General features: G+C 49.2%; 5 protein-coding genes across 5 annotated transcripts in view; 3 read left to right on the forward strand and 2 right to left on the reverse strand.

Annotated features, from left to right (window-relative positions):
- The window catches only part of GUITHDRAFT_148828 (condensing enzyme), a gene marked incomplete at both ends in the record, with an annotated part of 2,577 nt that extends 1,487 nt beyond the window's left edge, over positions 1-1,090 (reverse strand). Inside the window, 8 exons of the mRNA XM_005819061.1 lie at positions 8-57; positions 106-139; positions 302-344; positions 396-442; positions 652-705; positions 761-794; positions 838-881; positions 932-1,090. Of these exons, the coding sequence (XP_005819118.1) occupies positions 8-57; positions 106-139; positions 302-344; positions 396-442; positions 652-705; positions 761-794; positions 838-881; positions 932-1,090 (465 nt within the window). The remainder of the gene's footprint in view (positions 1-7; positions 58-105; positions 140-301; positions 345-395; positions 443-651; positions 706-760; positions 795-837; positions 882-931) is intronic.
- A 391-nt stretch (positions 1,091-1,481) lies between these two features.
- Positions 1,482-3,961, forward strand: GUITHDRAFT_121693 (hypothetical protein; the record flags this gene model as incomplete). Its single annotated transcript, XM_005819054.1, has 6 exons — positions 1,482-2,117; positions 2,157-2,339; positions 2,388-2,612; positions 2,868-3,559; positions 3,696-3,732; positions 3,779-3,961. 6 exons carry the CDS (start codon positions 1,482-1,484, stop codon positions 3,959-3,961), a joined length of 1,956 nt encoding a protein of 651 aa, XP_005819111.1.
- A 1,340-nt stretch (positions 3,962-5,301) lies between these two features.
- GUITHDRAFT_121694 (hypothetical protein) lies at positions 5,302-6,155 on the forward strand (the record flags this gene model as incomplete). Its single annotated transcript, XM_005819055.1, has 8 exons — positions 5,302-5,420; positions 5,490-5,538; positions 5,592-5,677; positions 5,723-5,783; positions 5,827-5,883; positions 5,930-5,965; positions 6,007-6,066; positions 6,108-6,155. The coding sequence occupies 8 exons, from the start codon at positions 5,302-5,304 to the stop codon at positions 6,153-6,155; spliced, it is 516 nt and encodes a 171-aa protein (XP_005819112.1).
- A 2,304-nt stretch (positions 6,156-8,459) lies between these two features.
- On the forward strand, positions 8,460-9,492 carry GUITHDRAFT_156406 (hypothetical protein). The gene is made up of 8 exons (XM_005819056.1): positions 8,460-8,536; positions 8,582-8,661; positions 8,708-8,751; positions 8,803-8,831; positions 8,874-8,940; positions 8,993-9,053; positions 9,110-9,180; positions 9,221-9,492. Exons 2-8 carry the CDS (start codon positions 8,603-8,605, stop codon positions 9,316-9,318), a joined length of 429 nt encoding a protein of 142 aa, XP_005819113.1. The 5' UTR covers positions 8,460-8,536; positions 8,582-8,602; the 3' UTR covers positions 9,319-9,492.
- A 523-nt stretch (positions 9,493-10,015) lies between these two features.
- Positions 10,016-11,407, reverse strand: GUITHDRAFT_121696 (hypothetical protein; the record flags this gene model as incomplete). Its single annotated transcript, XM_005819057.1, has 12 exons — positions 10,016-10,114; positions 10,160-10,222; positions 10,272-10,295; positions 10,349-10,413; positions 10,460-10,512; positions 10,558-10,600; positions 10,663-10,705; positions 10,942-10,988; positions 11,036-11,078; positions 11,129-11,194; positions 11,241-11,304; positions 11,364-11,407. The coding sequence occupies 12 exons, from the start codon at positions 11,405-11,407 to the stop codon at positions 10,016-10,018; spliced, it is 654 nt and encodes a 217-aa protein (XP_005819114.1).
- Positions 11,408-14,138: the final 2,731 nt, after the last annotated feature.

Here is a 14,138-nt window from a genome sequence, read left to right on the forward strand (position 1 = left end):
TGTTGACGTTATCCTCGAAGAATTCGACTCCTCCCGTGCCAGACCCAATGATACATCCTTGTTGCTCTTCAGGTTTTCATCGCCCTCCTGCTCTTCATTTCTTACCGAATCGTGACTTGTCGACCTTGGTTACATCCATCTGCCATGGCGAAATCAGAAGCGCTGAACCTTCCTCGCTCTCCTGCTTTCTCTCGCAGATGCTTCATCTCCCTTTCAACTTTCTGTTCTCCTTTCGTTTCCTCCCTCAATCTTCAGCCACTCTCCGTGACCTCCTCCACCTCCTCCTTTCTTCTTTCCTCACCTTCGCGTCATCAATTGCCATTTTTGCTGCTGCCATCGAGAAACTTTTGACGAAAATTAACCAGATTGCTGATAGGCGTGATGATCAAACTCACTGAACAAATCTTCCTTGCGTCTTTGCCATCTTGCTGTCCATGTAATCCTGAACATACATGCATCACAATCACCACCATCACAACAACAACTAAAACTACAACTACAACTACAACAACTATCACGAGTAGCGGCAGCATCTTCTTATTCTCACCTCTGGTCCATGCCAGCCTGCTTCTTCTCCTACGACGGCTCCAACTTGGCAAGGGAACTGTGCTTCCTTTCATTCCCTTCCCCTCCCTCCTTGTGGTCGTTGACCTCATCAAACGCCTTGGGGAGTCTGACGATGCCGCTCTTGCCCTCAACCAGCGCCTGCCAGCAGGAAAGTGAGGACACGTCGCTTCCCCTCCCTCATGCGGCTGCTCACGTTGAAAAACTTGTCTGCCCCAACGCCGACAGGACTGTGACGCCCGTCAGAACATTCAAGGTACAAGCTCTCCTTACCTGACGGCTCCGACACCAGTGATGACAACCTTCTTCCTCGACGCCTGCAATGAAGTGCTTGAGATCGCATGCTTGCACGGCGACAGTCACTTACCTCCGCCATCACTGTCGTGGCTTTGGACCTCATGTGCGCATATCGCGACCTCTTGTGCGATGCCAAGTTCAATGCCGGCTGAGACGAAAGGGTCAGAGCAAACAAGAGCGGGACACAAGAAATCGGATTGACAAGAAGAGATCTAGAGGAGAAGCTCATCGTCAGCCATGTATTCGCATGCCACAACAACAGAACGACGACATTGAAAAGAAATTCGGATCCTCGTTTTGGCCTTCACCTGGAAAGCTTCGACTTGAAGAGAAGCGAGGCCCATGAGCAGCACAATGAGAGGAGGGAGAGAAGGGAGAGATCGCATCTGCATGGAAGCTCCTCCTCTCCTCCTCTCCTCCTCCTCCCCTGCCTTCCGCATGGCCTCCGCAGCCATCCTTGAATGTCGTGACAGATGTCGCAGAGTGATTCGGGCATGAGCGGAGATGAGGTCATCCGCCCGGGGCCCGGGGAGTCGGTTCGCTCGCCCATGGCTGCACGTGGGTTTGAGTGCGAGGCTGCCATGGCTCGGCAGCGCGTCGGCGGTGAGTGATCTAGCTGCATGTCTGTGGCGACCGTGTTGCAGTCGACGAGGGCTGTGCTGTCCTCCAAGGGAAAGGCAGCAAGCAAGAGATGGTTGGAAGCAAGCTTTCCCAAATGTGTGATTCCGATATCGCCAAGGTCGCCCAGTTTCAAGTTCGATCACGTTCTGTTCGATATGAACGACATGCTTCATACCTGCGCTCGCAACTGCAAGAACTCGAGCGCTGTCTGCAAGAGAGTTTTCAGACAAGTGGATTCGTATCTGCGGATTTTCACGCCAGGAAAAAGTGTGGTGTTATGCTTTGATGGCCCTGGACCCATCGCCAAGATACCGAAGCAAGTTGAGAGCAGAGAGAAGAGGACGAAAGTGGCGTCAAGTACACTCGACAGCATTGACATCACCCCTGGGACTCGATTCATGTCTGAGGTGCGCGAGCTCTGCTTCGCTCACGTTGTGCAAAGTCTGGAGCAAAGGGGGGGATATCGAGACATTTCTTTCTACTTGTCTTGCTCAGATGTGGCGGGAGAAGGCGAGCTGAAGCTGGTCGAGTGGATTCATACGTTTGTGGAATCAGCAAGTAAAGATAGGATCCTCTTCATAGGCGGAGACTCGGACTTGACGATCCAGTCCCTCGCACTAAGAGGCCATTCTCAGGTATATCTGCTCAACCGAAAAGATGGTGTTGGCTTGCAGCGTATAAAGCCGATGCATTTCATTTCCCTGTCGGAGTTGAAGAAGGAGCTGGAAACCATCTTCCCGGATCACAGCGATATCATCCGATTTGATCTCTTGCTGCTGATTATCTTCAACGGAAACGACTACCTTCCGCCCCTAAAACATTTCAACCTGCAGGTGTCCTTTGAGGTTTACACCTTGGTGAGTCAGAATCTACCATCTGCTCTGCTTGCCGTGAAATCTTCACAGATGAAATCTCAAGAGAAGTTCAGATCGCGATTCCTCCTGGATGGACGAGAGAAGACGTTTGACTATGAATTTCTAGCAGAGTTTTTGAAACAGGTCGACGCACGTCTTAAGACCTGGAAGATCTCGAATCCCATTGTTGAGCTTCATCAATACGTGCAAGAAGGCTCCTTGGAATACTCTGTTGAAGACTTGCAATTCGAGTTCTCCCAAGAGATTCGTGAGGAGGTGACAATGTGGACATGTACTCTTACGATAGGAGATTTAAAATTCGAAGGAAAACCATTCCGAACAAAAATGGAATCAAAGAATGTAAGTGTCACGTGTCTCTTGATTGTGATTTGAGTGTTGCTCTGATTTAATGATTGTTGCTTCCTTCCAGAGTGCAGCAACTGTCGCACTTTCAACGTTTTACGGTATTCATGATAGTGAGGTTTTGATTGTTTCCTGCAAAGTTTCCGATTCTGATCAACATGAACGCAGCATTCTGCCAGCATTGACAAACATCAGAAGGATTTCGTGGATCTGTTGACTAATCACCGGAAAGGAACAAGCATTCCAAAACGTTATGAACCTCCTGAAATGATAGAACGCTATTTGAAAGGAGTACTCTGGAATATCAAGATGTACATAGATGGATTCGTGCCAGACTTCGAATTCATGTATTCATTCAAGAAAGGACCGAGTTCTTCTTCCGTCGTCAACTGGATTGAGTCCAAGGTCAAACCCTCGTTGAAGGCGGAGAGCTCAAACAGTCGACCGCTAGCTCCAGCTGAATTGTGCCTTGCGGTGACCCCTGTGCGAGCCGCAGATCGTCTGCCCTTGCAGTACCGCAACATTCTTCTAGATGAGACGTGTCAATTTCACAGGCACTTCAAGGCGAAAGATGCGCTGTTTCAACCTCATCTCTTTTTGCCACTCCTTCGAAAAGAGCTCACCAGGATTGATCCGAATCTCATGACGGATGAGGAGAAGTTTATCGTAGCAATGAACTCTGCATGGACTTTGCTGTTTCACGTTCGAAATCGTCACATGGAAAGTTACTTGCAGCAGGGATTCTGGGAGGGGAGGAAGAATACAGAATGGAGTAACAGACCTCTGCCTTTTCAAAACCTTACAGAAGCCAAGCTGATGCTCCTCGACCACGTCAAGAAAGCTGTACAGGAGACTGCTAAGTGAGTTCTCAATGACTTCCCTGGCATGCACTGCACTGCTTCTGCTCGCTTTCCTCCCTGGCATGCACTGCACTGCTTCTGCTCGCTTAACTCCTTCCTTTGCGTCTTGCCTGAACTGAAAAAAAATCCTCCTCAGGAAAGAGTGTATCAGGTTTGTGCAAATTCCTTCTAGGGTGAGGACAATGGCTGGCGAGTGCTGCCCTCTGACTGGTAGCTCAGATGCATTCTCCCGAGCTACGATGGCCGACGATGAGACCCAAGAGCAAAATCGCGCGCGAGACGATAGCAGACTCGGCAAGCTCAAGAGAGACTTTGACCCGTCGACAGGGTTCACGGGACGTGCCTTCCCGTCCTCCGCCCTCCAAGTTGAACTTGAAACAGTCAGAGAAGGCTCTGAGGTGATCTGCCTCACATCCTGAACATGTCCTTGCATCTCAATTTCTGTCTGCTCCGGTCATTCTTGTTGACGGCAGCAATGAAACTTGAGCTGCTGAGCAAGACGCGAAGGCTGACGAAACAGCCTCGCACACATCAATCTGATCAGCCGTATCCTCGCTGAGATATGCAATCAGCAGTGCTCGAATCGATACATTCCTTTCGGCCTTCGGCTGTCATGGTTTTGCTTGCGGTAGAGATGGATATGCTGCTCCAGAAACGACGTAAGAGCCTACCGCTGAAATTTTTTGCCTCCGATTAGCATTACACATGGAGAGCAACATTGAGATTAAAACAAAACTGCCAGTGACATCACATAACTTTGAACTCTGTGGGTCACATCACTTTGACTTCAATCCCTCTGTCATCGCATGTTTGTTTTGTAGTGAAATCGCTGTTAGGGTTGAGTACAATTGATGCAGTACCGGTACTGTGTGCGTTCAAAAGTGGGGTGGTGGGATACCACACGGGGATTGCGATTCAACATGGCGGGTTAGGTATCTGACAGACACTTTCCTTGTCCCCCCTCCCCCCCCCACCACCTCCTTCTCCTTCTCCTGCTCGTTTCCCTCCTCCTCCTTCTCCTCCTCCTCCTCCTTCAACCACCCCGCCTACCCCTCTCTCCCCCCTCCTTCCCATGTCATTCGGTAGATTCTCTTGGCGCTACATTCTCCTGCTTCTGAGCTTGTACGCCACGGGAGCGAAGGAGGTTGAGGAGGAAGAGGAGAATTATCCTCCTCGAATTTTGTTGTCTCTCATCGGCGATGACGGTCGTCCTCGTGCACCCCCCCTCACGCACATGCTCGAGATCGAGACCCAGGTCTGCTTCTTCCGTCTCCCCACCTGCTCTTCCAGCTCCTCCTTGTCTGACAGCCGTGCAAGTCGTTCGACCCCGCGGAAGGCTACTTGGAGGTCTGGTCCGGATCAAACGTGAGCATCATGCCAGGCCTACAGCCAGTCAGCTCTTGACTTGCTGCTTGAAGATGCTTCGGAGAATTCTGGACCCTCCCCCTCTGGACATCTTCAAAGTGTACCTTGTGTGTTTGCCTCTCCAGCCTCTCCCGCTCTCATACTTGACAAGAGCGCTTCCTCGTGCGAAGGAGCGGGCAGAGTTTGTCATGGAATGTACACCGTGAAACTCTTCTCTTTCGCGTCAAACCTTGAGGTGAATGACAATGCCACTGGGGGAGGGAAAGGAGGGAGGGGAGGGACGGACGGACGGACGGACGGACGGACGGACGGAGGGAGGGAGGGAGGGGATGTTTGTGACAGCAAAGACAACGAATGTGATCTATGCCTCATTTCGAATGCTCTTTAAAAAGGTTACCACGTCACATATCGGCTACATGTTGCAAGGAATTGAAGCTGAAGTGAAGAGTGAGAGAATGAAAGCTGCTGTCAACGAGACGTCATCGCCAGAAGAAGGGTACGATGATTCTTGCAACCTGCCACATCGTTTTCCATACCAGAGAAAGACGATTGAGTGAATGAACAGGTGGGACGTCGACTTTCTCAAAGAAGCATGGCCGCTTCCATGCAAGAAGGTATTTCAAGTCCCCAAAGTTGATACCTACCACTGATAGAGCTTCCAAACAAGATCGTAACATTTCCTGGCTTTCCGGATCCCGCCGCATACCTGCAGAGGCCTCAGATCTTCCTGGCGGTTCCTCCTCACGACCTGGGGTAGCGCCTGTCACTGTTATGCGATGGGATGGACGTTTGTCCCAGGTGGATGCACTTTGACCCCAGGGAAGTTTTGAGATGTCAAACTCCATGTCTCTGGCTTCTGGTCTCGATGTCAAGATTGAGATGTCAACCTGAACTGCGTGCAGGAGCTGTCTTGCATGGATGCTGCCGACGTGCTAATCTTCAGCTGCTGGTGGTCTCAGGTCTGTGAACTCGTGAACGACATGAGCTGTGCTCATGGTAGAGCAGGGCAGGCAAGGAGGAGGGAAACCAAACGTTCCCAAGGTTGTTGTATGTCTGTATGTATCGCTTCTGATTCGTTCCAGCATCCCCACCAACTCTGGATGAACTTGTGTCTTGAAAGCACCGGAGGAAGAGAAGATAAAGTGAGTTAGGTGTTACGTTCTTGATCTGACTGGCGGATCAGGAGTTTCTTCATGCAATGGACATCTCGGCAACTTATCAGGCAACTTGATGCATTGAAGGGAAATTGCTCAAACCACGAAATAGTTGCATTCAGATATTCCTTTGCTCTATGCACCAGGAAATCTTTCGCTTTTTGATAGAAGCGAAAGTGTAACAAGAGATCGATTTGCTATGTTTGTGATTTCTCATTGCGGACTGGCACGGGATGTATATCTCAGGCAGGTAATCTTCTTTCTCTAACTGTTAATCTCCTCTCTCTCCCTTTCTCTCCCTTTCCTTCTCTTCACATGTTTAAAGTTGTTTTCAAGCTCATGAAATACATTCCCGTCGACTCGTTTGGCAAATGTCTCAACAACGCAAGACTTCCTTCCACAGTGGAATATGAAGTGAGAGAAAGCGCTGCCCTAGACCCTTACAACTAGAACAAGCAGTCGTAGCAACCCTACAATCAGTAGCAGTAGCAGGTCTTAGATGGTTAAACCATTGTAGTAGCAGCAGATCAATAGTCCTTTAGATTGCTAACCCTGTCATCTCCTTCATCTACATAGTTCATTAACTCTTTGATCTTCTTAGTTCAATCTTTTATTGTGATGAGCGTTGGCAGGCAAGCGACAAGAATCCAATCTCACCTTTAGTTCCGGTATTACTTCTGAGATGTTGTTTCACGTCATTGTGAACAGTTTCAAATAGCTTATGAAGCAGTACAAGTTTGTCCTGTGCTTTGAAAACTCCATTCAGGTTCATTGTTTGATTGGAATTCGCGGTAGAAGATGAAATATTTGCAGACGGACTATGTTACCGAAAAGTTTTACATTCCTTTGATGGCTGGAGCTGTTCCTGTTTACAAGGGCGCTCCAAACATTCGGCAGTTCTCGCCGGACGATCATTCATTCATCAGTCTGCGCAGCTTCAAACTATTCGCAGAACGCTGACATTGATCAGATGTCGATGACTTCGACGGGCCAGAAGAGCTTGCATCTTATCTCACCGCTCTGCTTCAAGACCCTGTGAGGTGCGTGTCTACCCCATCTTCTGTTGTCTCACGAACTGTAGGTATGATGAGTACCACGCCTGGCGGCGGAGGCCCTGGACCTCGCAATTTCTCAACATCTCAGCCATGGCATTCAATCAGGTGAAGCTTCATCGTCAGAGTCGACAAGTGATAGGGACCGACAGGGTCAAATCTACAATGAGGGAGCTGTGCATGGGACCGCACAGGTAGGAAGAGGAATGTGTTACTGGCGTCGAGTCATGAGCTCTTTCAGCGAATCAGTCCGGTGCGGGTCACAGATGGAATTATTCGTAAGCTAAGGGGTGAAGGAAAGGTTTGCTGCAAAACTCTTAGACTGTCGCCTTCGACTTACAACTACTCCAGCACAAATCTGCTGAGGGCTTGCTGGACCTCAATGCCTCTTGGGTCAGGAGACTTTCTCGTCCGGCGCTGGTTCATCCCTCGCTTGCCTTGGCGATCATTCAGCCGGCCGAGGGGCAGGAGGTGTGTCATGCTCCTGCCAGAGAACAATGTTTATCGTGATGCAGATTCCCTCGTCCCTCCTCGCGGGCATTGAACTGAAAGTTTCAGTTGTTCAGTCAGGGCACATTCAGGAGGAGGATTTCAGAGACAACCACATGCAAGTCGCGGTCATTCTCGATGGAAGAGTTTTCAGCCACCTAGAGGCTTAGGATTGCTGCAGCCCTGCAATCATCTAATCGAGTACACAGGTCAACCCACAAGCCCCTCAGATCCGATCGATCGTTCTCGAAGGTGTGAAGAATGGTCCACACACCGTCCAGGTACTTGCAGAATCTCTGAGACCTCTCATTGAAGATCAAAACAGCTTGGCATTCTGAAAGATGAACATTCGCAATATGATTCTGATGTCTCTTGGGAGAATGTCTCTGGTGCAGTTTCCTTTCGCGTCTGGAGGTCGTTAGAATCAAAGTGTGACTCCTCGGATCGAAACGATTCGCTTCTTCACAAGTACCTGGATGGTTGTCTGGATGGCATGGAAGCATTCACATCTGGTGACGGAGACGAGGGGAAGAGTTGCTGCAAATGTTTTTCACGAGATGGAAATATGGGAGGGCATGTTGCTTTCATCAATCTTGAGAGGTTGAATGCCTTCAGCTGAGCTTGGTTTGAGCTGCTTCCAGGAGACCTGACAGGCTTGAGCATGTAAGGCTGGAGCTAAGGAGGTGCGAGTCTTGAGTCCTGGTGTTGTTGCGATACTGATGCTTGTTCAGAGCAGGGATTCTCAACTTCACCAGAGTGCCGGCAGCTGATGGGCGCTTGTTGGATCCAAGTCACCAGGTGCCTTGTACGAATTGAGGCAGGTCTGACCCGCTTCGTCAGAGCTTGCAGTGGCTGTTCCGTCGAAATCACTTCGGGTCAGATCCGGCCGTTGAAGCCTGTGCGATCTCGCATCTTCGGTAGCCTTGTCTCGGTCTCATCAGATCTTTGACCAGTCAGTGAAGGATGTGGAGGACGATGTTAGAATGCTGGGGCGAATCGGGGTCAGAGTGGTTGCTTGTTTTAGAAGACGATGTCTTGCTTGGTCTTGCCTGCCCTGCTCTATCAGTCACTTTCTGACTTGCCATCAGCGTCAAACTTTGCCGATCGTTTCAAAGAACTTCTCAGCCATCTCGTCAGTCTTCGACCTTTCGGCTGTCGTCCTGACTTTAGTTTTTGAAGGAAGCGTCGGGTGATGGAGAGCAGTGGGATCTGGTATGAAGTGCTGACTGAAAGCTTCTTCTCATTCGGCCGTAGATCTGCGTGGGTTCACGGCTGAACATGGGGGAGCACGTGGATTTTGACGAGGAGCATACGGTTCCAGGTAGAGGAGATCCCTACTCTCCTTCCTACTCTCCTTCCTTACGCGAGTTCAGGAGTGATGAGAATCAGAAATTACCGCAACTGTCACACGCATGCGTACGCCATCCGTCCCAGGCAAGCAACGGCTTCGCTTCAACGTCATGCGCTGACGTCTCACTTTGCGGCCTCAGGGCAGCGTCGCTTCTGATCGCCAAGGCAGAGGAGGAGGGGATCATCTGCGGCATGGACTGGTTCATGGTGCGTGCGAGGAGAGGAGGCTGACGGCTTGACACGCTTCTCAGGCTATTCAGCATCGCCGTATGAACTCCTTCGCTTTCATGCCCTCCCTAGCTGGCCAGCTCGACGCCATGGCTCATCCGAGCGACATTGCGGCACATAATGCGAAGTGGGGGACGGCGAACGATTTTCATGTGCTCTCAGAGTCCGGCGTGCTTGGTTGATGAAGAAAAAGCATCTTGAACATGCATCGGAGAACCTGAAATAAATGCATGAAGTAATTGTTTACAAGAATACTAGAATTAATGCTTCACAGTGTCAAAGTTGAAGAACTTTTCCTACAAAACAATCTGTGGTTTCTCACCTGCTATGCTCCTACAGTTTTGTTGGAGGTAGTATTCATAAGAGTGAGAGGTGTGATATTTCGGAAATGTTTGTGTACCTTTAATATTGTGTTTCATCCCTGAGCAACAATGGAAGAGAATTCGAAACCTCGCTCAACATCTGCCTTAGCTTCTGTGGCATGTCAAGATTCATGTACAAGCACATCTGATAACGATTTCTGAAAGCTTGTCCAACTTGCATGGACGACAAGATCAAGTGGTTGCCAATGATTCGTCAAGAATAGAAATACATAAAATACAGAAGAGCTAAAAACACTTTCTTGATTCAGAGGACCCGTTCTCAAATCAATCTGTCGACGGTGGCAATGTTCAAATCATTTCCATTTTCTGAAACAACTTTGTTGCTTGTGGTATCCGCTGGCATCATTCAGTATGATCTAATGCAAGCCATCGGAGCAGCTCCCAACAGGATTGAAAGAATAAATGATACAAATTGACATGTCTCAGCAGGAGAATTCAAACCACAAGCCCTGAGTCCGTGTCGCCATGAACATCCGGATGGCTGAGATCAGAGGAGTGCACACCTTCTTCCCCTCCACTCCCCTCGCCCCCCACCTGTTTACGCCATGAGAGGCTCATAGCGAGTGAGGCGGGCATGACCTGGATTGAGTTTGCTCCGCCGCTTTCAGACGGGTGAACCAATTGTACCTGCAACGGCTGATGCTGTATCGCGACTGCGTCAGCATCATGAAACACAAACGATTCTTCCCACCAGATTCCCCATCGCCCACATCCTCTGCGACTCAAGTCAAAACTTCAGCTTGGCATGGAAGGGTTGATACAAAGAACCTGAAGAGCTGTTCCATCTGACGTGTAAGCTCCTTGGGACTGGAGCTCCTGCAGGCTGTTGTTTGCTGAAATGGAAATTTCAGCGACTTCTCGTTTGAGTCAATGCTTCACCTTTCATGCTCGATGTTTCCTCCGTCTGGAATCCATATTTTTCTAACCCATATCTACAGGAGGATTAGGATCAAACATCAGGTCATAACACATTCTACCTCTTGACGAAGTTTGAAAACCAACTGTTGGATGCCTTGAACTCTGATGCAACACATTTAAATGTATCGTTCAGACCAGAACAAGCACAAAAGTGCAAACCTTACCTCCCTGAACGCCTTTCATTACAGCCATTTGTATCGCTCTTTCCTGCGACGAGCATGTCTTGAGTTTGTCGGACGAGAACGGGATGCAGCTACTTGTAAGGAGGCCATGGTAACCGGAGGCCTCAAGTGAGGATTAGCTGCAATCTGCATTAGGATGTTGATAAGAGCAGCAGTGATTTCAAACCTGCAGCTACGTCTCTTATCCATCTGTTCAACTCTTCTTCCATCTAGGAATTTTCAATAATACCGCCCAGAAGAAGAAACTCCTCCCTGACAAACCTGTGGAAATTTGGGGAGATGCGCCTTGGTCAATTTCAGATCCAAACCTAAGCACAAAATCAAAGTCCGCCGAAATTGCGGGAGATAGCATTACCCAATTCAGCTTTCTTTTTCAGCTTAGCCAAGTTGCATGGTTTCTGCCACAGGAAGATCACTTTCAAAGAATCCCACAAGAAAAGATTTTGACCATCAACTGCGAGATGTAAGATTTACAGCATCCGAGAATGGATTGTGCCTCTTTGGGAGTTATTTCCTAGACACGGTCAATCTTGCTCAGGCATGGTGATACTCAATCTCACCTTGTTCTCGAGTCTTTGTGCAACCATCAGTCGATCTCCAAGTGAAATGCGTTGCTCATTATCCCTGCGACTGTAAGGCATAGTTAATTCGACTCAACACAGTTAAGATAAAGAATATTTTACGTAGTCGCCTTGGCTTTCATCCCAGCAGAAACAGCTACAACCATTCGTTTAAGCAGAATTCAAGATGAATCCAAATACACCTGCTCTAGCTTCTGACGAGCGCTTTCCATATCTTACCATAACCTTTCACAACATCTCGTGCACTCCAACACAGCATACCTCTTATCAACTTTTTCACCACCCTGCGGAGATCCAAGGAGGTTACCACCTTGAGAGTGATTATGCGACGAAAAGAAAGATTCACAGCGAACCTGGAATCGAATTCCCATATACACCCACCATCACTTCAGGCTTGATAGACAAGCCACTGGTTATCTGAATATACATATCTTTGACCATGAAAACATGAAAGTTCTGATTCTGACCTGGTTCAATGCCTGCAATATGGATGGAGATTGAGAGGGGACGGCAGGCAAGTCCACGCCTGCGATTTGAATGATGAGAGATGGACTCAAGACGAAATCGACACCAGGGCTGGGCGAAATGATGGGGTGAAGAGCATCAACAGATGAGTCGCCGCCCTGCATGAATTCAGACATCTGTCTTTGAGGCTTTCATCATAGTACAGTCTCATGAGACGCTGCAATAGATGACAACCTTCGGTTAACAGTAGAAGATGGTGCTGACGGACTTGTCAGTTTTCCATCATGCATTACAATCCGAATACCTTCTCCGCTCACATCCTATGTCAACAAAACAACAACATGAAGATGTCAGTAAGTAACAGCTCAAAAACAACTCAACCTGTACTTCATCTGCGCGAAAAGTGAATGACCAATGTCATGTTAAAACATTTTACCATGATCTCCAATCGCATTGAAATCTTGAATCACCATCAGCGTATGTCTCGACGACGTGTCAAAAACTGCCGTCAAAAATCCTGCCGATCATCTCATAATGTGAACTACAGGCAAAAAGTCTCCAGTGTTTCAATCTGTCTCAAGTGATCGATTTCTAGTCTCCGGCAGTCTTCAGGATCAACTAATCTCTATTTTTACCCCACATCATCATTGCTGGTTGCTGCCCTCTTGCATATTATTCCCTCTCTATTTGTCTTGCCACACCTCCAATGTTCACGAATGTTCGATGTTGCTTTCCACACTCCAACGCCATAACATTTGTGCTACATTCTTCTGAACGATTAATATGTTCCTTGTCTCCTTGAATTTCGAACTTGCATTTCTGTCATGCGAGATTCAAGTCGCAGCTCTTGTGTGTATCTACTTCTCTTCTCCGCATCTTGTCCTCTACCCTTCACTGTTCGCATCCTCCAGTCAGGAATTCTCCAAGATGAGCGAACCGGATTAGTCGCCGAGGAGCGGACGACCACCCAAGCCTTTCCTGCGACAGACTAGTAGATTGGTGGGGTACAGGTATCCAGGGTTAGATCTGGAGTTTAGTTAGGGTCGAACAACGGTTTAGGGTTTAGGGTTTAGGGTTTAGGAGGCGCCGTTATTTTCGGCAGGCGCCGTTTAGGGTTTAGGGTTTAGAAACCAGGTGTGTCGGGGCCGAGGAAGCAACACAAGTAAAGCACGGACGACCCAGGCCAAGGCCGGCGGAGGAAACTGCCTGAGGCCGGGGAAGACCAGCACAGCAGAAGCACGGCTGCCATAGGGCCCAGCCAAGTCGGGTTTAGGGTTTAGGAGGCGCCGTTATTTTCGGCAGGCGCCGTTATTTTCGGCAGGCGCCGTTATTTTCGGCAGGCGCCGTTATTTTCGGCAGGCGCCGTTATTTTCGGCAGGCGCCGTTATTTTCGGCAGGCGCCGTTATTTTCGGCAGGCGCCGTTATTTTCGGCAGGCGCCGTTATTTTCGGCAGGCGCCGTTATTTTCGGCAGGCGCCGTTATTTTCGGCAGGCGCCGTTATTTTCAGGTGTAGGGGAAGCCGCCAGGGCGCCAAGGAAGCTGCAAGCGAGAGGTTTGTATACTTCAAATAGCTTTCTAAGTATGGTTCTTCAGTATGATGAAAATGTTCGCAACCTGCTGTATCGGAGATCATGCCAATACACGCAGAGCGGACTTGTGGATGCCTCTGTCCTCGAAGCTGATCTCGTCGAGAGGGTGAAGAGCTTCGCGAAGCGTTATCCGAACAGCAGGACAGCCCAGGCTTGCAAGGCTGTGGAGGGATGCACCCCCGACGCTATCGCAGAAGCCATCCGCTCGACATGTCAGCAGGCACGACGTGAGCTTCTGCAAGAAGCGATGGCTGGATGGAGTGACGCATCCAGAGAGTGGTTTATGCAGCAGATTGAAGAAGCCAAGAAAGAGAAGGTCGAGACATACACCGCCTCAGCAGGCAACGAGGTGACTTCCTTCATCTTCATGACTCTCCTGGGCATCTCCTCGGTGTATGGGGTTTAGGGTTTAGATAGGGGAGATCCCCTGGAGTCTACGATAGGGGAGATCCCCTGGAGTCTATATAGGGGAGATCCCCTGGAGTCTACGATAGGGGAGATCCCCTGGAGTCTTGATAGGGGAGATCCCCTGGAGTCTACGGGAAAACAATAGAGAGTACGGAGCAGCGGCGCTGCTCAACTCAGGAGAAGATGGATTTCTCTCTGAGGACGTTATGGAGGCATTAATCGTTGAGGTAAACCGCAATTTAGAACCAGCGGAAGACAGATTTCAAATAGCATGGCCCCAAGGCACGAGGTATGCCAGCGAGCAAACTAGAAACCAATTTGGGCTGCAGAGAGGGACCATTGTTCTCCCGAGAATAGTAGCGGGTTTGAGAGATCAGGAGGGAAGGGCACGGAGAGCAAAACGACTGCTAGCCG

The sequence above is a fragment of the Guillardia theta genome, assembly GCF_000315625.1.
Source record: "Guillardia theta CCMP2712 unplaced genomic scaffold GUITHscaffold_247, whole genome shotgun sequence".
Classification (NCBI taxonomy): domain Eukaryota; class Cryptophyceae; order Pyrenomonadales; family Geminigeraceae; genus Guillardia; species Guillardia theta.

Coding starts and splice junctions, on each gene's coding strand:
- GUITHDRAFT_156406 (XM_005819056.1), top strand. CDS start 8,603: ATGCTGGGGCGAATCGGGGTCAGAGTGGTTGCTTGTTTTAGAAGACGA. Junction 8,662..8,707: donor AGAAGACGATGTCTTGCTTG/GTCTTGCCTGCC, acceptor ACTTGCCATCAG/CGTCAAACTTTGCCGATCGT. Junction 8,752..8,802: donor AAGAACTTCTCAGCCATCTC/GTCAGTCTTCGA, acceptor TTTTGAAGGAAG/CGTCGGGTGATGGAGAGCAG.